Here is a 26267-nt window from a genome sequence, read left to right on the forward strand (position 1 = left end):
GCACTTTCTAACCATCTTTAAACTTGTGTGCTGGATGCATCACATTCTACTGTTCCCATGCGGAGGGATTGAATGTTTCTGGTGGTGAATGGGTTGCCGATCAAGGAGATTACTTTGTCCTGGATGGTGTTTAAACGTGTATTGTTGGAGCTATGCTCACTCCAGGAAATAGAGACAATTCTGACATGCTATTGACTTGATTTGTGGGTTAGAGATAAAAAGCTTTTAGGTTTCAGGAGATGACTTAAATGTGACAGGATATCCAGCTTCTCACTTGCTTGAAATGGCCACTGCCTGCCACTTTTGTGTCACAAAATATTAGTTGCAATTTATGAGTCTATCCTGGGTTTTGTCTGTCTTGCTGCCTGCAGGGATTAGGAAAGTTGTAAAGTGGACATTGTTGTAATATGGAATGGGTGTAAGAAAACTATGTCCAGACCAACCCTTTAAACAGATGGATAATCATCTACTTAATCTTGAAAGCTCATAGAGTTACACAAGTGGACTGTTTTTAGTCATGAAAATTACTAGAATCATGCTGAAATTTGTCAATTTTTTGGCGGGCAATAACAAGCTCAAATTCTTTGCAAAATTGCATTTTCAAAGGTGAAATCTGGATGATTTCCTACGAGGACAGGAGAGCTGGTAGGGTGCATGGGAAAGCCTTTGCAAATAGGATTAAGGAAAACCCTAAGGAGATCTACATGTACAAAGGATGGCTTTGAGGGGTCTACATGAGTCTGGAGGCAGAGGAGGTCCTAAATTAATACTTTGCTTCAGTGTTCACTAGGGAGAGGCACCTTGGTGAATGAGAGGTCATTGTAGATCAGAGGACAGCTGCAGTGGGTGGAAGAAAGTTTTGGGGAGATGTCAGAGATAGGTTTCTTTTTACACAGAGTGTCTGGAATGCATTGCCAGGGGTGGTGGTGGAGGCTGGTACAAAAGGGACATTTAAAAGATATTAGATAGGCACATGGATATAAGAAAAACAGATAGCTATGGGTGTGAGAGAAGGAAAGATTAGTTTATTGTAGAGTGGGTGACTATCATGGGAAAGTTCTGTGATCTTGTTCCTAAATTCATTTGGTAATTGCAAAGTCTTCCATGAATCAGGGCAATTGCACAGTGTTTTCTTTCCTGTATTGAAAACATTCAATGATGTAAGGTAACAGGTTAGAGGTATTTAATAACATTTTTGGTGTCTGATCAACCATAGTGTGGGTAACCAGATTTTTAAACCACTGGAAATATCTTTAAAAATCAAACTGCTTTAACTCGCTGGTCTCAATTTTTTATACTTATTGGTGTCCTAGACTTTAAGTTGTGGAATTTCTTTGAGTGTATTGTCATTGGTGAAGATGTTTGCCAAAGATTGCAGCAGGAATCTGATTAGTGGACAGGAGGAAAGAGGATAGTTGATGGGATTTAAGACAGAGAAATGTGAGGTTTTGCATTTTGGTAGGTCTGACATGGGTTAGACCTACACAATGAATGATAGATATCTGGGGAATGTTGTAGACCGGAAGGATCGAGGAGGACAGGTACATGGTACTGAGAAAGTGTTATGACAGGTAGATAGGTTGGTCAGGAAGGCTTTCAGTACATTGGCCTTCATCAATTAGAGCAGAGGTTCCAAAACCTTTTCAGTCTGCTGTCCCCTAGGCCTCCAGGCCACATTCTGAGTGCTCACCCCACCCCATACAAAGGCACTGGTGGGGGGGGGGGTAGTGGTGGTGCTGAGCGGGGTGGGAAGATAGTGGCAGCGCTGTGGGGGGGTAGTGTCAGCACTGAGAGGAGCTTGGTAGCGGTGCTGAGGGGAGGGGGGTTAGTGACGGCAGTGAGAAGGGGTTGGTGGTGGCAGCGCTGAGGGGAAGGTGGTTGTTGCGCTGGGGGAGAGGTAGTGATGCCAGTACAACATGGCGGCCACCGAGACCAGGTCTTGTTAGAATGCCTGGTCACCATTTATTTTGCTCACTATGGCCACCCTAAGTCTGGCCAGAAAATTATTGCATTGGGTTCTTTACTAAACTTTGCAGCAAACTGAATAATAAAAAGACTGAAGGTTCAGAATGCCCCCTATTTCCTCACCACCCCCTTGGATCTTTCCACCACCCACAGGGGAGCGCCAGTGCCCACTTTGGAAATCACTAACTTAGAGTATTAAGCATAGATGTGTGGTCATGTTGCAGTTGTATAAGACATTAGTGAGGCCTCATTTTGAGCATTGTGTTCAGTTTTGGTCATCATGCTTCAGGAAAGATGTTGTCAAGTTGGAGGGGGTGCTGAGAAGATTTATGAGAATGTGGTCAGGATCAGGGGCCTGAAGAACAGGGAGAGGTCAAGCAGGTTAGGACCTCATTCCTTGGAGCGCAGGAGTGTGACCTCAGAGAGGTGTACAAAATTGTGAGAGGAATAGATCGGGTGAACATACAATCTTTTGCCCAAAGTAGGGGAATTGACAACCAGGGATATAGGTTTAAGGTGACAGAGGAGAGACTTAACAGGAACTTGAAGGTTTTTTTTTTACAGAGGGTGGTGGATGTATGAAATGGGCTGCCAGAGGAGGTGGTTGAGGCAGGTACTATTGCAATGTTGAAGAAAAAGAGAATACATGGATAGGCTGAGTTTGGATGGATATGGACCAAATGCAGGCAAGTGGGTACATTTTATTTGACATGGGCAAGTTGGGCCAAAGGTCCTGTTTCCACACTCTATCACAAATATGTATAATTGGATGAACTTTGGCAGGTTAAGTTACTTGGCTAGGCTCTGCCAGGTTTTGTGGGTAGGTCGAGTGGTTGCATGACAATTTTGAATTAGTTTTAAAGATGGCAGGAACTTAATATTTGGAGGCAATGCCTTTAAAATTCCATATTCTTGGGGGATTGCAGGTGAATTTCTAACAGAACCATGAACTGCAATCCCCAAAGCACATGAAAGCTCCTTCAATGTCTAAGTTTGCTACCAAATCACTGTGACCTCCCCAAATGCAACATTGCAGATAAATTCTGGTGGAATTTACTGCACCCTTCTGTGAAAATGTTCAAATGTTAATACATGGGAATGCTAGGATTTTTGGCTTCATTGCACTATTTAAAGAAACTTATTTGAACAGTTTTAACATTTTTTTAATAGTATAATTTTATTTTTTTTAAATCACATCACCCAGTTTCTTGCAAGACTGCAGTTTTAAAGGGTCTATAATCTCCATATAACCCTTTTTTTCTTCATTGTTGACAAAACACACTGTAAAAAGCATTTAACAAATTTAAATCTTGTCTATCTACATCTACAAACTGTCAGCAGGACATTTAGCTACCCATTGATATTCAGAGTATTTTTTTAAAACCTACACTTAGAATTCGAAGCATCATATTTACTTCTCATTTGGCACCAATGAGTACTCCTGCACTATTCTTGAAAGTAATTTTAAAGAGGGCAGAATCCCTTTTATGTTTGCCTACACAGGTAACTGAATCACAGCTAAAGAGAGAGCACATCTTTCAGTAAGCCACACTTCCGATTTTCTTGAAAAATAATGCAATTCCTTCAAAAAGGTTCCAGTTTCCATGGAATGTAGCACAGTATGTGAAACACAACATTACCCATGAGTTGGCAAGCTAACCCCAGCTATATTACAAAATAACTCGGATGTTTTCCAATCAAGACCAGCAGTGGTTTGGAATATACATACTGAAGGTTTGAAGTGAGAAGTTCACTTTAACTGAAGTCACCTACCTGGAAACCCACGAGATTAAGTGCAATGATGGTTTAGCATCACAATCCACCTCCAAGACTCTTTAAAACAAGTGAAAAAGTTTATTGGGCTGGGTATTCAAGTCAATGTTATTTTGCATGGGCTGTTTTAAAAATAAAATTAAAAGACTGTAATAATGGTTGGAGTGTCAAACCAGTGCATCATCTAATCCTCTGGGACTCCCACCCTGAAGGTTAACAATCTCTGACCCACTTTCCCATTTTATTTCTTACGCTCAGTATATTTTCAGCCTGAAAAAGGATGCTTCAGATTCTCACCAACAGGCTTTATGGCACATTGGAACTATTGTTGATTTTGTATCAACAGAAAGAATCATAGGAAAAAAAACTTTTTCTTTTCTCCCCCTTTTTTTTTTACAAACATGGATGACAACTTCATTTATTTACTGTTAACACTATATTGTCATAAACAAAACTGATATAAATGAAAAAACTGTCTTCAAATATCTACATCTAAAACTTTAGGCAATGAAAGAAAGAGAGCGCATGTCTCATCAAATGAGCGTGTAATGATGCTTGTAATATAAGCGACTGATGGGTTTTCAGTTAGTGACCACACAAACAAATCCACATACCAGAACAAACAATACTGCTAAATACTTCCTTCAATTAGTTACTTCATTAAAAAAAAGAAAGCTTGGAAATTCACACATCTGCTCAAACTCACTTAAACTTTTGTTGTTTGTAATTAAAATAGTATTAAGAACAAGAGACAGAGGGAGTACTTTGGCATTGCTGTAATGAACACAATGCTCTCATTGATCAGTAATGTACATCCAATACTTCACAACAAAGCATTAAGATGAAAAAAAATTGAACCCAGGAAGACGGCGAGAGAAATGGTCTTGCTGTACAGAAGAAAACCAGACTGAAAACTACAAGCTGTGACACACGAGAATGTTTGTCTTCAAGAGGTGACAGGCTCTCCCCATAGCAAGTGTAAACACATTCAGGCTCTTGTGCTTAAACCTTTGACTTGGGCCTCTCCCATTTCCCTCCTATCACTTTCAATTCCCAACTTACATTGCTGTGCACTGGGCACATTGATTAAAAGTATTCCCCCTTCCTTCCTTCCCTCCCTCCCTCCCAACAACCCTCCTACTCTCTTTTGTCCTTCTCCCACTACACCCCCAAACACTGCTCCTTTTGAGCAAATTTTCATTTCCTTCTTATGAGCTGAATGTCACTTGAATTTCTCTCAGTACTTATCCATCCGATCACCTTCTACCACACTTCACCCAATGACTGTCCTATGGAACAGACTTTTGACAGTCTAAGACTTGCTGAAAAATGTCTTGTGATATTCATGCACATGCACAGTTCCCAGGGTCTTGTTTTTTTCTTGTGTATCTGCCACCTCTGCTTAGACCCAAGAATCGGGTGAGGCTGGGTAGTGGCTTGTCTCGTAGTTTAACTCACTATAGGGACGAGCAGCGGAATAGAAATCAACATAATTGCCTGTTGACTTCAGGCCGAGATGCATGTTATATTCACTGGTAGCTGGGCGACTGTGTACTTGATCTTCAAAGAAAGAGTCATCGTAATTTCCTGTAGAGTTTTGATAGGGTTGATAAGTGTCATAGTCTTTCCTACTGGGTTCCTGTGCCACAGGTTGCGATGAAACCTATAGAAAAAAGCAGCAGGCCATTTTCTTAATTTAAATACATGATATCTGCAATTTCTCTCCCACTTTATATTTACATCTAATTCCCTTCTTGAAAGTCTGCTTCCATCACCCTTTACATTTGTGCATTCTTCCCCAAATAGTTGGCATACTTTTTTTCCACCACCAATGTTTGAGACCACAGAAATAGATCCTCCTCAAATATTTAATCAAAATTTATCTTGATGCATGATGTGATTATTTTTGGTATAGAGACTGCTGACCTAGTGATCTTCTTGAATGATAATATTTTGCATTCAGAATTGAATTTTGTTTTAAAATTCATTATATAGCATTGTTCTTGGTCACTGATGGCAAGAGAAGGGAGAATATGTTTGATTTGAAAATACTATTGTTTAGCTATCAAAGCACTAGGATAAAACTGGCAGTGAAAAAAAAATGATAATAGATTGTATGAATTACCTTTTGCCTGGAGGACTGTGTTCCTCCCTCTGCCCCACCCCCCTCATTTTGCCTACATTTTGCTCATACCTTGATGAAAGCCTCAAGCCTGAAGCATTGGTTATGTATCTTTATCTTTGGTATTATAAAGTACACAGTTTAACCTGCTAAAGTTCTCCAGCATTGTGTTTTCACTTTGTATAAATTTGGCTTCCATTTCCACAAGATTGCAGGATGAGGGACTCACACCAGACTGGAGGTTACTGGAGGCCGGTTCATAGGAATCAGGTATTGGGACTGGGATTTGTGAGGGCGCTGAAGGCCAGAAAGGCTCTGAACTGAGCCTCGGGGGTTGACAACTTCCTGACCGTATCGGAGGTGTCAAGATCGCCGATTGTGTAGATAGGAAACTGTGCGGCTGCAGAGGTTGTGAAAGCGCAGGGGGTGAATCCACAGACACTCAGTGTCTCTGAAGAGACTCTCTTTTTCCTTCTCTTTCTCATTGTTGGGAGTACTAGGCACCTCTTTATGTGTCCTTATGACAAGCAAAAGTTAACAACATATTTGTTACATGTCAATAAAGGAATCTTGGTCAAGATATTTAAAAAAATTAGAAACTATTTTCTCTGGAGGGAGAGGGAAGAGAATTATTTTTAAATTAGAATGCCGTTCAAGGTAGCAATCAGGAAGTACTTCCACCAAAAAAAACAAACGATCAGGCAAGTCTACAGGTCTCCTACTCGAAAGACTTATGGGTATTGTCAAATGGACCTCAAGCGTAAAACCAGGTAGATGATTGGAACAGCAAGGAATTGGCGCAAAGGTGAGTAAATGGAAAGTGAAGTAAAGATCAGCCATAATCAAACTAAATTGTGGAATATCGTCAATGGGCTGAATGGTCTACTCCTTTTCCTCTTTCTTATTACTGGATGATATAGATACTTGGAGCTACACAGCATGGAAACATGCAACTCGTTCATACCAACCAAAATGCTTGTACACACGAAGCCAATTTAGAACAATGAATATTATAGCAGAATTAAGGATTTTCAGCCCACTATGTTGTGCTGAACCTACCCCACAACAATCAAATCCTTCCCTACCTCACAACCATAACACTCTTATGTACATGTGCCTATTTAAGAGTCTTTTCAATGTCCCAATTATACCTCCTCCCCAGACCATGCATTCCAGGCACCCACCACTCTGTAAAAAAAAAAAAAAAATTGACATCTACCCTAAACTTTCCGGGGCGGCACGGTTGGCATAGCAGTTGATGCAACACATTTACAGCGCCAGCAATCGGGACTGGGGTTTGAATCCCACATTGTGTGCAAGGTGTTTGTACATTCTCCCCATGGGTTTTCCCTGGGAGCTCTGGTTTCCTCCCACTGTTCAAAATGTTTCAGGTGGGGGTGTAGGTTAATTGGGTGTAAATTGGGCAGCATGGACTCATGGGCCAAAATGGTCTGTTTCTGGGCTGTATGTCTAAATTTAAATTTAAATTTAAAATTTATAAATTCCTCTGCTCAACTTAAACAGATAGATGTCCTCTGATACTCGCTATTGTCACTCTGGGAAAAAAGGTTCTGGTGCTCCACCCTATCTCTGGCCCTCATAATATTGTGAAACTCTATGAAGTCACTTCTTCATTGCTCCAAAGAGGAAAGGTGTGTTAACCTTGCTTCATAAATCATGTTTTCCAATCCAAGAAACTTCCTGGTAAATCTCCTCTACACCCTCTCTAAACAATCTCAAATCTAAGTGTGGCCTAACCAGAATTTAATAAAACCACAACATTACCTCACAGCTTTTGAGCTTAATCCCTCAACTAATTAATCCACTAATGAATCCCTCAACTAATGCACACCATAAGCCTTCTTAACCACCCAATCAACTTGTGCTCCGATCGCAATAATCTGGAATTGGACCCCAATATCTCTCTCTTCCTCCACGCTGTTAAGAATCCTTCCATTAATCATATACTCCATCATCAAGTTCCACCTTCCAACGTGCATAATTTCACACTTATCCAGACTGAACTCTCTGCCACTTCTCTGCCCAACTCTGCATCCTGTCCATATCCATTGTATCCTATAACAACCTTTTACAATAACCTCAACACGAACTTTCTTCTCATCTGCAAACTTACTGATCCCCACCCCTCCCAACTTCTTCATCCAAGTCGTTTATAAAAATCGCAAAGAGCAGAGGTCCCTGAACAGATCCAGGCAGAATACATTCCATTTACTACTACCCTCTTCTTTCTGTAGGTAAGCTCATTTTGCTGCCAAGATTCCTTGAATCCCATTGACTTTCTAAATGAACCTACCACAGGGGACATTGGCAACTGCCTTACTAAAATCCATGTACCCCACATCCACCACCTTACTTTCATCTATTTCTTTTGCCACCTTCTCAAAAACTCAATTAGGCTTGTGATACATGACCTGCCCTCCATAAAGGCATGCTGACAATCCCAGAATAGACTGTTTTATTAATGTTCATAAATCCTGTCGTTAATCGTTTCCACACCACTGACACAAGACTCACTGGTCTTTAATTCCCAGAATTCTCCCCCTTACCTTTCTTAAACAAGGGGACAACATTCTCCTCCAGTCATAATAAAATATTTCTTCCTATTTTGGGGGAAGAAAATTCACTTGGCTCATTCTCCTTCCCAGCAAATAAGAGAAAACAGTTACACCTATTTATGGTTGTGAGGTAGGGGAGGTATATACAGGTCTGCACAATATCATGGCTGAATGAAGGCTCCAGATTCTAGCATATAGAGTCTGTTGTGCTATAATTTACTGTTATCTGTAGCACTCTCCATGGTGAAGGGAGACCAAGGGATAGAAACGCTGCTTTTCAGTTCACGTCATTCCATTTAGCCAGTTAATAGTCAAACAGACACATACATCGGATGTTTTTAAAAAAATGGGCAACAGACCTGGTTGTGCTTGATAGCTTCAACGGGAGTAGCATAGGAATTCCTATAACCTGATCCAGCCACGATAGAGAGCTGAGCTGTTCAAATAAAAATAGGTAATGTTCAGGCATGTGGTACAAGAGGTCATGTTAAGAAAATCAGTAGGTTGTTGTTATGCCAGTAAGTACCTTCAAGCTGCTGTTGGAAATTGAACTAAATCTTTCAACCTCCAGTAATCCATTGAGAGGTTACAAAAGAGAATAAATGTGAGTTTCCATGATAACCTCCCTTGTCTTACTGATTGGTCTCTCAGGCTCTCACCTCCATTTCAATTGGAAAGTTAATCAACCCTAACAATGTTGTAGCAACATTTCTACAAGACCCACCATCAGCATCTACTCAAATCAGTTGGTGTTTGCAGTAAGTCTATTGGCCATATCCTGAAAACTTGTACAAAACCAGTAATGAGTTGACTGTGCCTAGTGTAAAAAGCATTTTCTGAGTTCTTACCAAGGCTCCTCCTGACCCCAGTTCAGATCCAGAAATACCTACTTGTGAAGTATGGGTAGCAAAGATACAATGTTATGTGACTCCAACCCAGTTCCTCCTCTTCACTTTATTACGAGCTCCTGTTTCATTTAGTGTGAGGATCACTTGAAGGGCTAGTACCAGCTGGAACCATTCACAGCTGTGGAGTAACTGGGCGGCAACATCTAGTACAGACTACACCGAAAGTTGATACTCTGGAGAAAGAGAAAGAACATTTGTTGCTTTTTTCAGGGACAGGTGGTGGGAGAGTCATGTGAGTGGAACACTGAAGGAAACAGCATTCACTATTGATCAGCAGCCATCTCGTGAACACTGAGGTGGAGTGGCTGTGTGAAATGGACAATTCGGCTGATTCTCCGTGTCAAGGGAAATATTGAACCCCTGTCAGCAAAGGAAAGGTCACTTTGATTGATCTGTATCTGTGTAAAGATTAGCTGCATCGGATCATGACCATTGTAATGGTCATCTCGACTGATCCTTACCTAGGTTTTGGAAGCATTGTGGAAGTCACATGTTTTGTTTCCCCTGCACAAGGAAAAGGAGTTGTGACAACCATCCGTCTGAAAGGATATTTCTCAGCAAGAAACTTAAGGATTCATGAGATTTCAGCAGTTGGTCACTTACTCTCTCCCACCTCTTTCGTGATGACTTCTGGGGATCAGTTTAAGAGTGCATTTCGACACAGGATTTCTAAGATGAATTTTCGAATGACTGCAGAATTGTGTCTGAGCCGTAATGGTTTGGGTGTCTCATATATACACACACTTACGTATGCATGTATATTCATACATAGCTGGGGTTAATTTAACTAATAACACTGTCTTGGTGAATCTGTATTGCTGCTGGTCTGAGACATAACACTTCGAAAATTAACATTTCCCATTTGTGATGGAGGGTCATATCAGGAGCCATGGTTTCAAAGGGATTGATTACAATATTGGATCCCATTTCGCAACAGTCAAGGCTGGGCACTCCAGAATGAATTTTCTGCATGGAGACACTATTTGGGTAATATTTAAAACTGAGCAAAATTATATTCAAAAGTAAAACACAAGTCTGCAAACACCGTGGTTGAAGTAAAAATCACAGGAAAGAGTGAAGTTTCCATTGAAGATAAGGTTTTGTTTCATTGAAACGTGGTTTTATTCTCTTGCACCCAAGGTAGAAGTGTCACATATAAAACTAAAAATAGAAAGACCTAATATGTCTTATATTTTTAAAATATCTAGGAATACTGTGGTGATACCACAGTAATTTGTACTGTCTCTGTGTGTATGGCTGGGCCGCCTCCTTGCTGACTAACCCTGTGACTCCTCCACTTGGAATTCCCTAATAAAGGCGGTTTTGCCCAAGTCTGTACTCCAATACAAACCCTGGAATCGGACCAGCAACATGAGTTGCACGCTCATGATGTAGGCTCTGTATTTCTTTTCACGAAGCCTTCTGCACACATTGACACATCCACACCTGCCTCCTGAAGAGTTTTTCTGATCTGTCAGACATACATTTGTGGATTTTTCTTCACTTTGATGAAAATTCTTCTGTCATCAGCAGTGGAGATCTTCCTTGGAATACTGGTCCCTTTGCGATTATTGAGCTCACCATAGAACACTACTGCACAGAAACAGGCCTCTTCAGCCCTCCTAGTCTGTGCCGAGACTAGAAAGGCCGAAGGGTCACCAGTACACTCTTTCTTCTTAATAATGTTCCAACCTGTTGATTTTGGCAATCCTAAGGTTTGGGTGATGCCTCTTCCTGTTTTATTCTTGCTTTTCAGCCTCATAATGGTTTCTTTGTCTTTCACTGGCACAACTCTGTTCCTCATGTTGAAAAATGGCAACTACAGGTTCCAAAGATGATGAAAAGTTTAGAAGCAAGCCCAGCTCCCTTATACCTGCATCAATGAAGCCATTAAATATACCTGAGTACTCACAAACATCTGTGAAGACAAATGTCCCAAATGTTATGGTGCCTTGAAATGAGGAGACTATGTATAAAAAGTGCTGTCATTTCTACATGGGGAAACCAGAATGTATACAAATAACCTTGAATAAAATCTGGAGTGTGCACTTTAATTACACATGAATTGTTTGATTACAAATTTAAATCTGGAGCCCAGGGGGAAATAAAAGTTTATTGTCCGAAACATTATGGAGGGCACTTTATGTATTTTCTTCAGTAGAACATACGTGACAATCAATCACTGTCATTCATTCAACTATTTGGTACTGACAACCAAAGACTTTTCTCCTACAGGTGTACCTCTCTAATCCGGTGCCAAAATCTGTTTACACTGCAGCCGAGTGTTTTGGTGATACAGTCTTGTTATCTTCATATATTCAGCTGTATTTTTAGCCCTTCAGAATGTCATCATGATACACAGGAGGTTGCCTTAGGGGTCAATTTCCAGCATTTTCTGTGGTCTGGCAATGGCCAGGTCCCAACGTCGTTGGATTAAAGAGGCACAACCCTGTAATATTTGCCCATAATAAAATCTAAATGGGGGGGGGGGGGGGGGGGAGAATGGAAATCTCAGTTTCATGTGAAAAATAAAAGTTTTTTTCATATTTGCAAGCTCAGTTAATTCCTGCTCTTAAGGCATTTCTGAGAATAAAAATATCCTGACACTCTCTGGTTTTGATCCATTTGTTCATTGTAGCTGAAGCCCATAGGATTCCACAATCAGTAAATACCCAAGTTCCCAAGCACATGAAGACAGGACATAAAGGCAAGCTATTTCTTTTTAAAAATGTAATAAGGGTACAAAACCCACCTATTCCAACTGTTTTTTTTTTAAATTAATACTGGGCAGAATTATTACTGACCAAAAGAAGCTACATTATCTCCAAATCATCTCTATATAGACAGGAATTATGCAAATACTGACATAGACCTGTCCAAGTATCACCTTGAGGTAGATATTAAAATACTCCAAGACCAGAATAGAACAGATCAAGAAAGGCCCTCCATTTAACTAATGTCAGGTTTACAGTGTAGCACTGTCAGTAACCTGCATAATGGATAACAGGAGCATGGAAATTTACTCCCAAGTCCTAATATAAAATATAGCACAATTTAGGTCAGCAGAGAAGAGATTTCATCTGGATTCTGGTGTCACTTCATTCACCTTCCAAAGCTATGCTGGCTAAGGACAAATGTTTTTTTGGATTGGGTTGGAGAGTTCCTTCAGAGATCTGATAGAACCATTTCATTTCCATCACCAACTTTGGCAAGACACAAAAAAATGACAAGGAATGTTTCTTTTATGGCCATTGAAGATGTTTCCAATTTGCTCACTGAAAATATATTTAAACCTGTGATCAAGGAATATGAGGATCAGTTGAGAAAGTGAAACTAAGGTGAAAATTCCCCATGAGTGCGGTGAGTTGGTGTAGATAGTTTATGCTCAGTGTGGTGGTCATAGTGGGGCAATGAGCCTCATTCTGGGCTGTGAACTCTATGAATGGTGGAGTAGCCTCAAATGTTTACTGGTTTCTCATTTTCTCACCTGGAACAGTATCTTTTCTAGAGGTGTGTTCTCCTTTACTCCCATGGTAGCCAGAGTTGGTCCCGGTTGTGTCATAGTCGGTCTTTCTTTCCTTTAAGTTGATTATCTCTCGAGGAGAAGCTGGGGCACTCGCTGAAAATGAATGGGCACTCTGTTAGATATATTTTTTCCAAGCAAAAATTAAGTTTGGTAGCTTGAAGACGGTTCCTACTGATTTACCAGCTGAAAGTCTTTTGGAATTGAGGCATTTCCAGGGGACAGATTTGACAGGAAGGCAGTTTCACATATGGTCTGATTTAATTATCCATCAAAAATCACCAGGCAGCCTGGTTGGCGTAGCAGTTATCACAACGGCGTTACAGCACCAGTGATCAGGACTGGGGTTCGAATCCTGTACTATCTGTAAGGAGTTTGTATGTTCTCCCCATGTCTGTGTGAGTTTTCCCCTGGGGCTCCGGTTTCCTCCCACCGTTTGAAATGTACCAGAGGTGTAATTGTGGTCTCTTACACAACTGTAAGTGAATGTTAAAGTTTTGATCACCATTGGAGTTTTGCGGATTGTATTCTGAAGTTGAACCCTTCATGGAGTCCTTTGGTAGAGTGCAAACCTCTGCAGTTTCCTGGCAGTTACAGTCTACTCCAGTAGTTCTCAACCTTTTTCTTTCCACACATACCACTTTAAGTATTCCCTATGCCATAGGTACTCTTTGATTAGAAAGGAATTGCTTTAGGTGGCATGTGGGTGGGAAGAAAAAGTTTGAAAACCACAGTTTTAATTGTCCCTCATTGACTTGTTATGTGCACGGTTTCATAATTCCAAAGGAAATGGCCCAATGACAATTTTTCTCAAGCAAAATATTTCAGTAACAATTGGATCTAGAGCAGTGATTCTCAACCTTCCCTTCCCACTCACATCCCACCTTAAGCAATTCCTTACTCATCACAGAGCACCAATGGCCTGAGGATTATTTAAAGTGGGATGTGAGTGGAAAGAAAAAGGTTGAGAACCATTGGTCTACCCACTGAACCATGGCTGGGTTAGTTCTGGTGTTTCAATTCATGTAAATAAAAAAAATGGCTGTGTGGGAGAGAGGCAAGTTACATGCAATTTGCAAGTTTTATCAGTTATATTGGTTTAATTTTTAGTTTTCATGTTTTTCTATGATTTATTTTCATGTTGGTGTTCTTTTAATAGCTCTTCAATGTTCATAAATTTCAATGACATTAACTAGTTGTCAAAGCATTTAAGTGAGGTTTACAACACATGAGACTCTGCGCTACCCAGAATCAGTGACTGCCAGCGGCGAGATATTAAGTGGAAATTCCAGACCAATTCATTTTTATTATGTTAATTGAGAAAACTATTGTGACCTTATTTCAGATAGTGCTCTTTACATTCAGTTGCAAAGGCTGATTTAATGCCTCACATGAAAGAAGACTCAAGTGTGTAAATTATGCGTTCAGGTTTCTGAAGTGGGATTTAAAGCCATGACTGTATAAATCAGAGTGCCTCAAGCAGACGTTTTCAATAGACAAGTGTCAGCAGGCAGCTGATAAACTAGAGCAAATTTGATCACTTGTGATCAGAGCAAGTGTCCACTGCAATAGCAGAGATCTTCCTGTGGCCACCCATTTCAATTCCCTGCCCCATTCCCATGCCGGCATGTTTGTCCGTGGTGTCATGCACTGCCAGACTGAGACGAAAGAGTAATCAGATATTTCAAAAAAATTGCTTGCCCTGACTTTGGATGCCTTGAGAATCAGGCCTTTGTTTTGTACAAAAAGAAATTGAAAGTTTAAAGTGTCAACAGGCTTGTTTGCGAAATGTTATAATTCTAAGAATTGGGATAGAAAGTTTCATTCCTAACTGATTTATCCTAGTTTAAAAAAAGACATGCTCATGGTCTCTGCCTTTTTATGCACCTGGCACTGAAATAAAAAATACAGATTTCCTCTCGAACACGTTCCTCACTTTTTATTTGGACGCCTGCCTACATTTGTCCACACCTTGATGAAGGGCTCAAGCCCGAAACGTTGGTTATGTACCTTTATCTTGCTGCATAAAGTACTCTGTTTGACCTGCTGAGTTTCTCCAACACTTTGTAGTTTTACTTTTTCCTCACTAACATTAAGAGTTTTTCGTTGCTCAATAAGCTGCATTGAAAACCATTCTTGACTTGCTCCCTTGACTGAAAAATCTCCTGCTAACAACTGACAATTTCATTGCAAAACTACTGGGACTGGAAACCTGAATTTGAGTAGGATCTGTGGAATTGCTAGCAAGCCACAAAAATGCCTCGTCAATCAATGTTCTCCTTGGCATTGGTTCAATCATCTACCTACAACATGTATGATTCCAAATCATTAGGAACATGCTGCCCTGCCAATCGGGAGAGCTCTTGTGTATCAGAGCTTACAACATCTCTCGACAACTTAAAGTGATAAACAGACTCCAACAACATTCTGTGAACCTGTTGAGTGCTCAGAACTCCATTTAAAATGGGACATGAGAAGGGTAATTCAAATGAAAATTACACTGGTTAATTGGCTTCACAGCAGGACATTTAATCAGGACAGGGGTGCCATGAATTTCCATTTGATGGGTTTCATTTAAGTTGTCAGTGCATTGATTTTTTTTGCAGCTTGAAGGATGAATAATATGGTTATGAAATGAGCCAAATATTTTAAAAGTTATTTCATCTGCAGAGAAATACTGTGATATTTAAATCCCACAAAATTGTCAATATTTACTATATTTTGGTTCCAAATGTATTTTTCATTTTATACATTTACTGAATAAAGTTGAACACAATTTTATATGAATGTTCAAAGGTTCACACAATGGACAGATGAAATCAACAAGAGGTTTGACATCAATGCATAACATAGCATTATTTTTTAAAATTTTGAAATACAACATGGTAACAGTCCCTTCTGGCCCACAAACCCAAACTGCCAAATACACCCAAGTAACCAATTAACCTACAAACCCTTTATGTCTCTGGAATGTGGGAGGATATCGGAGCACCCTGGAGGAAATCCACACAGACACGGAAAAACGTAGGAACTTCTTATAGACAGCGCCAGATTCCAACCTGATTACTGGGTCTGTAATGGCATTGTGCTGATCGCTACACTAACATTGCTACCCATGAAATCACTTTTAGTATATAGAGAGAGGAACTCAAACACATCAGTTGCTATTAAATATCTGCCATGTATTATTTTGTATATTTATAATGTTCAATGTAAACATTAAGTGGCACGGTTGGCGTAGCGGTTAGCACAATGCCTTTACAGGACAAGCATTTGGGACCGGGGTTCGAATCCCGCACTGTCTATAAGGAGTTTGTACGCTCTCCCCGTGTCTGCGTGGGTTTTCCCTGGGAGCTCTGGTTTCCTTCCTCCGGTGGAAACGTATGGGGGTTGTAGGTCAATTGCGTGACACAGACCTGTAGGTCGAAAGGGCCTGTTACCGTGCTGCATATCTAAATTTATTTAAAATAAATAAATAATAAGCGCAGCATTTGAGAGTGGTGGATTTGTTGCCCTTCACAAGATATTTTAACCAAGATAATTTCTCTTCTCTCAGGTAGTACATAAAGAGCTGTCGCAATTAGATGAAGAATTGTCATGCCCTACTTTTGTTAATTCCTCAATCAATTTAACTACGTACAAGATTATCAGAATGCTATTTATGGGATCTTGATACAAAAACATTGAATGCCACAATAAGTAGGTTAGAACAATGATTACCCGACAGAAATATATTGTTGGCTTGAAAATGCCTGGGGCATGAAGAAAATAAATCCGCTTCAGATGAATCAATAGGTCTGGACAAGTATTAGGTCTGAAGGAGCTCTGCCTGTCTCCCACTGGAAACTGATGGAAACTTGCTAGATTTTTGGGTCAAATAGTGAATTTGTTTCTCCTTCATGAACACAAGCCTGCATGAACACACCCACAAAACATTCTGCACAAAGGTAAACATCGTACTTGACAGAGACAGATACACGACAGCTGTGGCAGGGAGTGCAAGCCATCACAGACTACAAAGCGAGGGTGAACACCATAGATGGCTGTAATGCTTCATTGCCTGATGAGCTTAACACCTTCTATGCCTGTTTTGTAAAGGAGAACCCAACAGTGCCTATGAGAATCCCTGCAAAGGCTAAGGGCCCTCTGATATCTGTCTCTGAGGATGACATCAGAACATTTGCAATTTTCCAGTTCTCTGGGTCCATGCCAGAGCCTATTGATTCCTGAAAGATCATATGGGTGCTAATTTTCTTTTTATGTATTACCTTTTCTACTTCAATCTATCTCTATACAAAAGTAGCCTGTTGATGCAACAAAAAGTGTATTTATTAGGCAGGTAGACTGATCACGTTTGGCAACTGATACTATAATAGTATGTGCCTCTGTACGGAGAGAGAAACTTTGACATTCCAATCTCAAGGCCAATATCTGTAGACACAATATTACTGATGATCCCACAGAAATGCAAAATCAAAACACAAGTGTCTGTCCCTTACAGAGATGCTCATGGCGGTTTAAAGCAATGAAATGCAATTATATAATGCCACTCATCCATCTTATAAGAACCAATGAGATGCTCCACTCAATTGACTGTAAAAAAAAATTCTGTTTTGAAATGAGTTGACCTTCATCATTCCTATTTTAATGCTAGCTTTATTATAAATGGGTTATTTGATCGCAACAGATGGTAACAGCCACACACTGACATCTCTTTTAATATTGTGTCCCTGAATAAGAGTTCCTGATAGCATAGCAGAAATTATTCTCCCCTCACACCACTTCAAGAAATTTGTTTCCAAAAGCTAAGATTTTAGAAGGGTGTCACTTATTGCAGTTGATCAAGAGCATATGGGAAAAAAATAACCTTAATATATTGAAATTTCCATGGGCTATTTCTCTCTCCAGCAATCCCATGAGGGTGAGAATGATGTTCTTTCACTCTAACCCTGTACATTCTGAAGTAATTAATGCAGGATCTGCGCACACACAGGGAGAACTTTATGTGGTGGATGGATGGGTCAATTGAGTTCCTGTATACTCCTCCACCCCTGGTCTCCTCTCTGACAGAGAAGCCTAAAGTATTCAGTGCTTCTTGAACGCCAGATTGAGTAGCCTTGAGCTCGGAATTTTTATGGTGCAATGAAAATGTTACATTTTTCCAAAGAGGTCATAAAACATCCTTGAAGCATTTTCTCTGTGCTCTGGTTGGGTCCCGGTGGATTGGAATAGAGCCAATGGCACACCACTATTCAAAAAAAGGATGTAGGCAAAAGGCAGGGAACTATAGGCCAGTTAGTTTAACACCTATAGTTGTGAACTTGTTTGCAACTATCCTTAAAGAAGAAATAATGAGGCATCAGGCAGACACAGCATGGACTCAGCAAAGGGAGGTCCTGTTTGACAAACTTACTAGAGTTCTTTGAGAATATAACAAACATGGGAGATAGAGGGGAGCAGATAGACACTGTTTACCTGGATTTCCAGAAGGTGTTTGATAAGCAGCCACATAAAAGACTAGTACAGAAGATAAGGATGGATAGAGTAGGAAGGTCATGGATTAACATGAACAGAGGATTGATCAACCAATAGAAATCAGAGAGTTGATATTCAGGGGCATTTTTCTGGTTGGCAATCGGTGGTAAACAGCATGCCACAGGGGTCGGTGTTCGGTCCACAACAGTTCACAATATACATAAACGATCTGGAAGAGGGAATACAGTATCATGTATCCAAGTTTGTTCATGGCACTAAATTGAGTGGAAAAGCAAATTATGCAGAGGATAAGAAGAGTCTGCAGAGAGATATAGGTAGGTTAAGTGAGTGGGCAAGGGTCTGTCAGATGGAGTAAAATGTTGGTAAATGTGAGGTTATCTACTCTGGAAGGAAAAATGGAAGATCAGATTAGTACTTAAATGGAAAGCGATTGCAGCGTGCTGCCGTGCAGAAGGACTTGGGAATGCTTGTGCATGAATCGCAAGAGGTTGGTTTGCAGATGCAGCAGGCTATCGAGAAGGCAAATGAAATGTTGGCTTTCTTTGCTAGAGGGACTGAATTTAAAAGTATGGCAAGTTATACTGCAACTATACAAGGAACTGGTGAGGCCACATCTTGAGTACTACTGGTCTCCTTATTTGAGGAAGGATGTACTGGCTTTGGGGGTGATGCAGTGGAGGTTCACCAGGTTAATTTTAGAGCTGAATGTGTTGGTCTATAAGGAGAAATTGAGTCGTCTAGGACTGTACTTGCTGGAATTTAGAAGAATGAGAGAGGATCTTATAGAAACATATAAAATTAAGAAAGGCATAGATAAGATAGAGGTAGGTAAGTTGCTTCCATTGGTGGGGGAGACCAGAACTAGGAAACATAGCCTCAAGATTCAGGGTAGTAGATTTAGGGTGGAGATGAGGAGGAGCTGCTTTTCCCAGAGGGCGGTGAATCTGTGGAATTCGCTGCCTATTGAAGCAATGGAGGCGACCTCAGTAAATATATTTAAGATGAGGTTTGATATATTTTTACATAGTAAGGAAATTAAGGGATATGGGAAAAAGTCAGTTAGGTGGAGATGAGCCTATTATCAGATCAGCCATGATCTTAATGAATGGCGGAACAGGCTCGATGTGCCCGGTGGCCGACTCCTGCTCCTATTTCTTATGTTCTTATGTAAATTTAGACATACAGCACAGTAACAGGCCATTCCATCTCATGGGCCCATTCCCCCCAAAATATACCAATGATCCTATAACGCCTGTATGTTTTGAATGGTGGGAGGAAACCGGAGCACCTGGAGGAAACCCAAACAGGCACGTGGAGAACATACAAAGTCCTTACCAACAGCACTTGATTCAAACCCTCGTCGTGAGCCCTGTAATAGCATTGCGCTAACTGTGCCACCCCATGTACTCTTGAAAATCACATAGAGGAGACATGTGCATAATTTGACCATCTGATTAAAGACAGTTGAGCATAATCAGAGCCTCAATGCTGGAGGTGTATGGTTGGGGAGGGCACTGTCACTAGTTGTCTATTCTGCCAGTTGATTTGGATAATTTTGTAGTGATAGCTTTGCTGTTATTTCTTCCAATTGCCCAGGTCTCCAATGCATGTGAACACACAAGTTAACAGCAGGAGTAGCCCACTCCGTTCCATGACCCTCTCTACCATTTATGGGGGCTCATCTGACTATAATCTTAACTTCACATTTTCTTTCTTTCTCTTTCAATCAATCTTTTTTTATTGGTTTTTATAATAAATACAGTACAATGAATAAAAGGGAACAAAACTGAAAATACAATATCACATATGTATATATAATTAAGATAAAACTTCAAACAGTATAAACTCGGACCCCCTCCACTGTACTGGATGAAGATAGAAAAGATAATTAAAAAAAACCCACTTAATCTACTCTAATAAAAAAAACATCTGAGCAGCTTATCCTGAGGATAACATATATTTTGTAGTTTTTGATTCATACTGTGAATCAAAAAACAAAGGTAAGATTATATATCATCTGGAAGAGTGAGTTCATCTAATCACATTAAAAACATTTAAAAAATAAGACATAACAGGTCACCATACATGTTCAAATCTCACTGATGAATCAAATACATGATATCTAATTTTTTTCTAAACTTAAACAGGACATAATATGAGAGAACCATTGAAACACTGTTGGAGGTCCAGAGTCTTTCCATTTGAATACGATGACTTACATTCCCAACTACCTTTGGTGACTTTTCAACACCATGCTTATTAAGAATTTGCCCATCTTTCCCTTAAAAAATATAAAAATATGGTTTTTAGTCTGCAATTTCAGGAAAATTGTGGAAAAAAATTACTGCCCATGTGGCCATTCACACTGGGCACCTTCTTAGACTGCGAGTCCCTGAGTGCAATTGTCCTGGGGGTTGGATGTGCAGTGGAGTGGATGACAGTCAACAAATTTTTCTGGCACAATTTACACTACTTCCCCAAAAAGTTGCAGGGGTCCTGCAGGATAAATTGGGGGGACAGGAATGGACTCAGAAACCCTGCACATTCCTCTTTAGACTGCCCATGTAGTGGAAAAATTCCTTGATTGTTCCCTTACATGCCTAATGTCTAAAACAATAAAAGACTTGACTTTGAGGAAAGACAGGACAAGAAAACAAGTTGTACATCATCTCTGTCTTAAATAGGCAACTGCTTATTTTTAAACAGTAACCCATTATTCCAGGTTCTCCACACCCACTGTGTCATGACCCCTCAAGATTTTGTATGTTTTTTTCATAGAATTTTACTCTTGCAAACTCCAGAAGATCCATCTTTCCTCATCTATCTGGCCATTTCATATCTTAGTTAAATAAATCTTCTCTGAACGGCTCCCATGCCTTCATCAAAGGTGTGATCATGGTGTAGCACGAATAAAAGTTCTCACGACTGGAGGGAGAACAAATGCTTTTATTAGCATATAACTATGGGCAGGGTTTCACAGTAGTCTTTGGAAGGGTTCTGGGTTTAGGCGGGAAACCAGGGTAATATGTGAGCAGATGGAGGTGGAGCCAGCCATCTGCACAACACACTACCAGTGAATCCCAGTTCGCTGCACATGGTCAATCAGTTTTGATGGTAAGGCGATACTGTCCATGCCTCCTGAAGCAAGCACTTGACTGTTCAAAATGTTAAGCAATTTCCAGCAATACAAAGAAAAGGCTTCAAGAGGATCCTTCCTTTAAATAAAGAAACCTGCTGTGGTTTAACTGATGCCTTTTATAACTAAAGCACAGTCTCCATATTTTTGCATTCAATTCCCTAGCAATGGAGAATGACATTCAGTTAGCTTTCCTAATCCCTGTTGTACTTGAGATTCATGCATCTCTCACCATTAAACAAAGTTTATTTTTATTTTTCCTGTCAAAACTGACAATTTCACATCTACTCACATTAAACTCCACTTTTTATATCTTTGCCCACTCAATATTCCCTTTTATGCAGCTTTCTTTTCTACCTTTGGTGACTTCATCCAAGTTATTGAAATAAACTGTAAAACTCTGAGATCCCAGAACTGACTCCTTTGCACAACACTTGTCACACCTTGCCAGTAAGCAAAAAGTCCCATTGAAGACTACCTTCTTTCCTGTTCCATAGCCAACCTCCCGACCACACATGGAAAACCATGTACCATTATTTTCAGTAATTAACCTGAATGTGACACCTTTTTAAATGCCTTCCGTAAATCTCAATATTGTACATGTAGATGTTCCCCTTTATCCAAAACACATGTTACCTTTTCCAAGGATTCCAATAAATTATCAAGCATCCTTTACCTTTGACATAGTTATTTTCCTTTTTCTTGATTACCATTAATTGTCCTACCTCCTGTAACAACAATGATGGCTTCCAACATTCTGCCGTGACAGATATTAAACTATCTGATCTGGAGTTTCCTGCCTCTTGTCTCTTCAACTTTTTGAACAAAGGACTGAAATTCACTATTTTCCAAAAATGGACCATTACAGACCATGACAGACGACAGTGCCAGCTATCAGGAGGTAGATCCTAAGATAGATACCCAGAGATATGATGCTGCAAGCCGATTCAGAATTCTGAACATTTTTAGTGCTGGCCACAAATTACTGTGAACTTCGAATAGGGCAAAAGGATCAAAGAAGATGAGTAGGCCAACAGACATTGTGAACGTGCATCAGTTTTGAAGTTGCGCGAGAAGATCTTTATTGCACTCGAGCAAGGAGAGTCCCAAAAAATGGTCAAAACCACGATTAGAGCCAAGAATTAGACTTGGAAAGTTTGGACTTAAATCGCCGAGCTGTCACAGGAAATGTGCTCAAGATCAAGTGGACAAGTTTTGGGAAGATCTAAATCAGGTATTAAATAAAATCACAAAAAGCAACATACCAAAAAATCCAGAGATCTTTCTTCTAAGTAATATAAAAAGTAAAGAATTAGGCCTCAAACTGGATGAAGCACAAAAAAGATTTATTATGATAGCCTTAGCTGTAGCAAAAAAATGTATAATGTCAACCTGGAAATCAGAAGAGAGCCTGAGAGTACAGCAATGGTACATAGAAATGAATAAATGTATTCCATTGGAAAAAAAAAACATATAATTTAAAAAATAAAGTCACAGTATTCAAACAAATTTGGGAACCATACATGGAACATAACAGAGAGGGCCTACCGCAGACCTCCACCCCCTAAAATGATAAAAAAGTAGAAGACGAAATGAACTGACCCAGTGTGTAAAAGTAGATGACACAATTTTCTTGTTTATTTTCATTGTGTGATGACATTGTTTTTGGGTTTATTGTATTGTATATGTTGAACGTTAGTGGGTGGGAAGGAGGGAGGGGGGAGAAAGGGGAGAAAATGACACCGTGTATATTCAAGAGGGAAATGTTTGTGTGTATTTTGGTTAATATGGTTCATAGTGTGAAAAATAAAAAAATTAAAAAAAAAAGATCAGGGAGAAAAGTAATCAAGGGAGAATACATTCCTTGGACGGATGACCACACAGATATGTTTCCAATTCAAATGTCTGTGCTGTATATTTATGGAAGTGTTTTTACATTTCTTATCACAGCTTTCTTTGTAAGTGTTGCCTCATGACAAGCAATTCAATAAACCTCTGCCATACTAAAGTTATTTTCGGAACATAGAACAAAGCGTGCTTTCACGCACATTTACAGTCTTTGTTATTTTGCCAGTGTCAAGGTCAAGGGTGCAATGGAGTAAGGCAGACTGTAGATGCTGTGAATGTGATAAAAGCACAGAGATGCTGGAGGAGCTCAGCAGATTTTGGAGTGTCTGCAGGAGATAAAGATGGCCTGAGCCCTTCTTCAAGGGGTGAGAAAAAGCAGGCAAGTGGTTACATGAAAAAAGCTGGCAAAAAGGCAAGAATGGGAGGGGGAGAAGCACAGACTGACAGACAAAAGATGCGAATTGAGTAAGGCAGCCAGGCTCAGTTCAAAGTACATAACTGGTGAATGGAAAAAAAGAATTCCCTTTAAAAGCTGTGGAAAACATCACAAATCACGAACGTGAAAATATCTTGATACCTGTGAACTGTGGCTAAATCCATAGACTATTCCTAATAAATGTGGGCTTCACTGGACAGCTATGTATTTTACAGGCACGTAAAACAGGCAAAATAACATCTTCCAAAAACCATATCTTAGAATCAAGTTGTCATTTGTAGCATTGTAAGTAGATACTAATAATACTAAGACACAATAACGAATGCTAGTATGTTCCATGAAGGAGCTGGATGGTCTCTCCTCTGTCAGTCATGAAGCATGAAAGTTTGGTTCTCACTTCCAATCACTACCATGAGATCCAACAAGAACAAAATGACTTGCATTCACTTTATGCAGTAACAATTCTCAAGGTACTTCACAAGAACAGACAAAATGTGAAATTGTCATACATTGGGAACCAAAATCTAGACCAAAACTACTGGTTTTGGAAAGCTCCTTAAAGGACGCAGGAAGGCGAAAGTAATGGAAAAAGCTCCAGAGGCTCCCTCCCCCTCCTAATCATTATATTATTTAGTTTAAGCGCTATTGGAGAAAAATGTTCTGCTCTGGTTAAAAAAAATTAATGTTAACAAAATTTTACCAGTACAAATATAGATAAAATAACTTTTCATAGAATCATACAACGCTATTGGACAGAAATGGACTCTTCAACCCATCTAGACCGTTTCTAACTTTTAATCCACCTAGTCCTATCGACCTGCACCTGGACAATAGCCCTCCATACCTCTCCCATCCACGTACCTATCTCAATTTCATTTAAATGTTGGAAACTAACCTGCATCCAGTTCGTTCCACAATGTCACAAGCCTGTGAAGAAGATCTCCCATAAACATTTCACCTTTCACTCTTGCTCGTCTCACTCAACCTCAGTGCAGAAAGCCTTTTATCCAATGTATACCCTTCATGAAGTTTACCACAATATCTCCCCTCCTTTCCCAACACTCCATGGAATAAAGACCTAGCCTATTCAACTTTCCCCAACAACTTAGCTCCTCAATTCCTGGCAACATCTTATCTATATTCTTTCAATTTTATTGATATATATTAGGCAGGTAACCAAACTGCACACAATAATACAAATTTGGCCCCACCAATACCAATTTCACTCCATTAAGGACATCTTTAACAGGAGATGTCTCAAGAAAGCAGTCCCTATCATCAAGGACCTTCACCACCCAGGCCATGCTCTCTTCTCACTGCTACCATCTGGAAGGATGCACACCCAATACCTTCATCCCCTCTGCCATCAGATTTCTGAATGAACCTCACTTTTGCACTATTTTTAAATAGTGTATTTAAAATTTATAGCAATATTTGCACAATCCTTCTGCTGCAAATCAACACATTTTGTGATGAACAGAACATCCCAACTCTGCACCCAATACTTTAATTTACAAAGACCCACGTGGCAAAAGGTCTCTTTACGACTCTTCCACCTACCGATGATGCCACTTTCTATATTCCCAGATCCCTGTTTCACTGCCCTCCGCTGTGCCCTCCCGCTTATTGGTTTGTCCTCTCAAAGCACACCTCACACTTTTCTTGCTGGTCCAGATCCTGCTGAGAGCATTCCTTGCTGCCCACTACACCCCCATATACTGCCAAATCAGGGTTTTGTCATAATCTTTTTCAAAATATCAATAAAGATCCCTCTGTGAAGTGGCCTTTCATCTAGTTGTTTCAAACTCCACTCAATCTTCAGGCTGGTACAGACTGTTACCAAACACTCCTTATGGTTGTCCAGCAGGTTTTAAGCACATATAAGGTAAATGAATATTTTTAAAAAGCAGTGCGTATTAATTTGTTCTTTCATTCTGTGTATCTAAACAAGCAGAGCACTCAATGGTGCTACAAAGGGCATCTATGGAATTTCATTTGATGTAAATGATCAGCGTATTATTGGAAGATGTACCTTCTCCTGTGCTATTGTGAGCTATTAAAACAAAGGCACTGGATAGCTGGAGTATTCGTCCTATTCAGGCACCTTTATTTAAAATGCACAAACAGACCAGAATGATACTTCAGTTATATGGAGAGGCTGTAAAGGCTGGGGTTGTACTCCTTACAAGAGTGATCAGTGGCAGATTCAATATCGTTTAAAATCACAGCTTCATCTTTGATATCCAAAAGGGAATGGGTGCAAAAAAAATCTCAATTCCTCAACAGCGCAGCGTGGTTGGCGCAATGGTTGATGCAATGCCTTTACAGAGCCAGCAATTGGGACTAGGGTTCGAATCCCGTGCCATCTGTAAGGAGTTTGTGCATTCTCCCCACGTTTGCGTGGGTTTTCTCTGGGGCCTCCAGTTTCCTCCCACAGTTCAAAATGCACTGGGGATGTAAGTTAATGGGGGGTAATTGGGCAGC

The 26267-nt window shown here is 40.0% G+C and overlaps 2 protein-coding genes across 19 annotated transcripts in view; one reads left to right on the forward strand and one right to left on the reverse strand.

Annotated features, from left to right (window-relative positions):
• LOC138747657 (uncharacterized) overlaps window positions 1-17447 on the forward strand; it is a 123916-nt gene extending 106469 nt beyond the window's left edge. For all 6 annotated transcript variants that reach the window (XR_011347594.1, XR_011347593.1, XR_011347599.1 and 3 more), the window contains one exon: window positions 16424-17447. The gene's annotated coding sequence lies outside the window, so the exon portion shown is untranslated. The remainder of the gene's footprint in view (window positions 1-16423) is intronic.
• Window positions 4877-26267, reverse strand: part of ctnnd2b (catenin (cadherin-associated protein), delta 2b) — a 1542927-nt gene continuing 1521536 nt past the window's right edge. For all 13 annotated transcript variants that reach the window (XM_069906986.1, XM_069906993.1, XM_069907003.1 and 10 more), the window contains 3 exons: window positions 12832-12963; window positions 8796-8872; window positions 4877-5401 (listed from right to left, as the gene is read on the reverse strand). In XM_069906986.1, the coding sequence (XP_069763087.1) occupies window positions 5141-5401; window positions 8796-8872; window positions 12832-12963 (470 nt within the window). In that variant the 3' untranslated portion in view covers window positions 4877-5140. The remainder of the gene's footprint in view (window positions 5402-8795; window positions 8873-12831; window positions 12964-26267) is intronic.

This window comes from Narcine bancroftii, chromosome 1 (genome assembly GCF_036971445.1).
Source record: "Narcine bancroftii isolate sNarBan1 chromosome 1, sNarBan1.hap1, whole genome shotgun sequence".
Taxonomy (NCBI): domain Eukaryota; kingdom Metazoa; phylum Chordata; class Chondrichthyes; order Torpediniformes; family Narcinidae; genus Narcine; species Narcine bancroftii.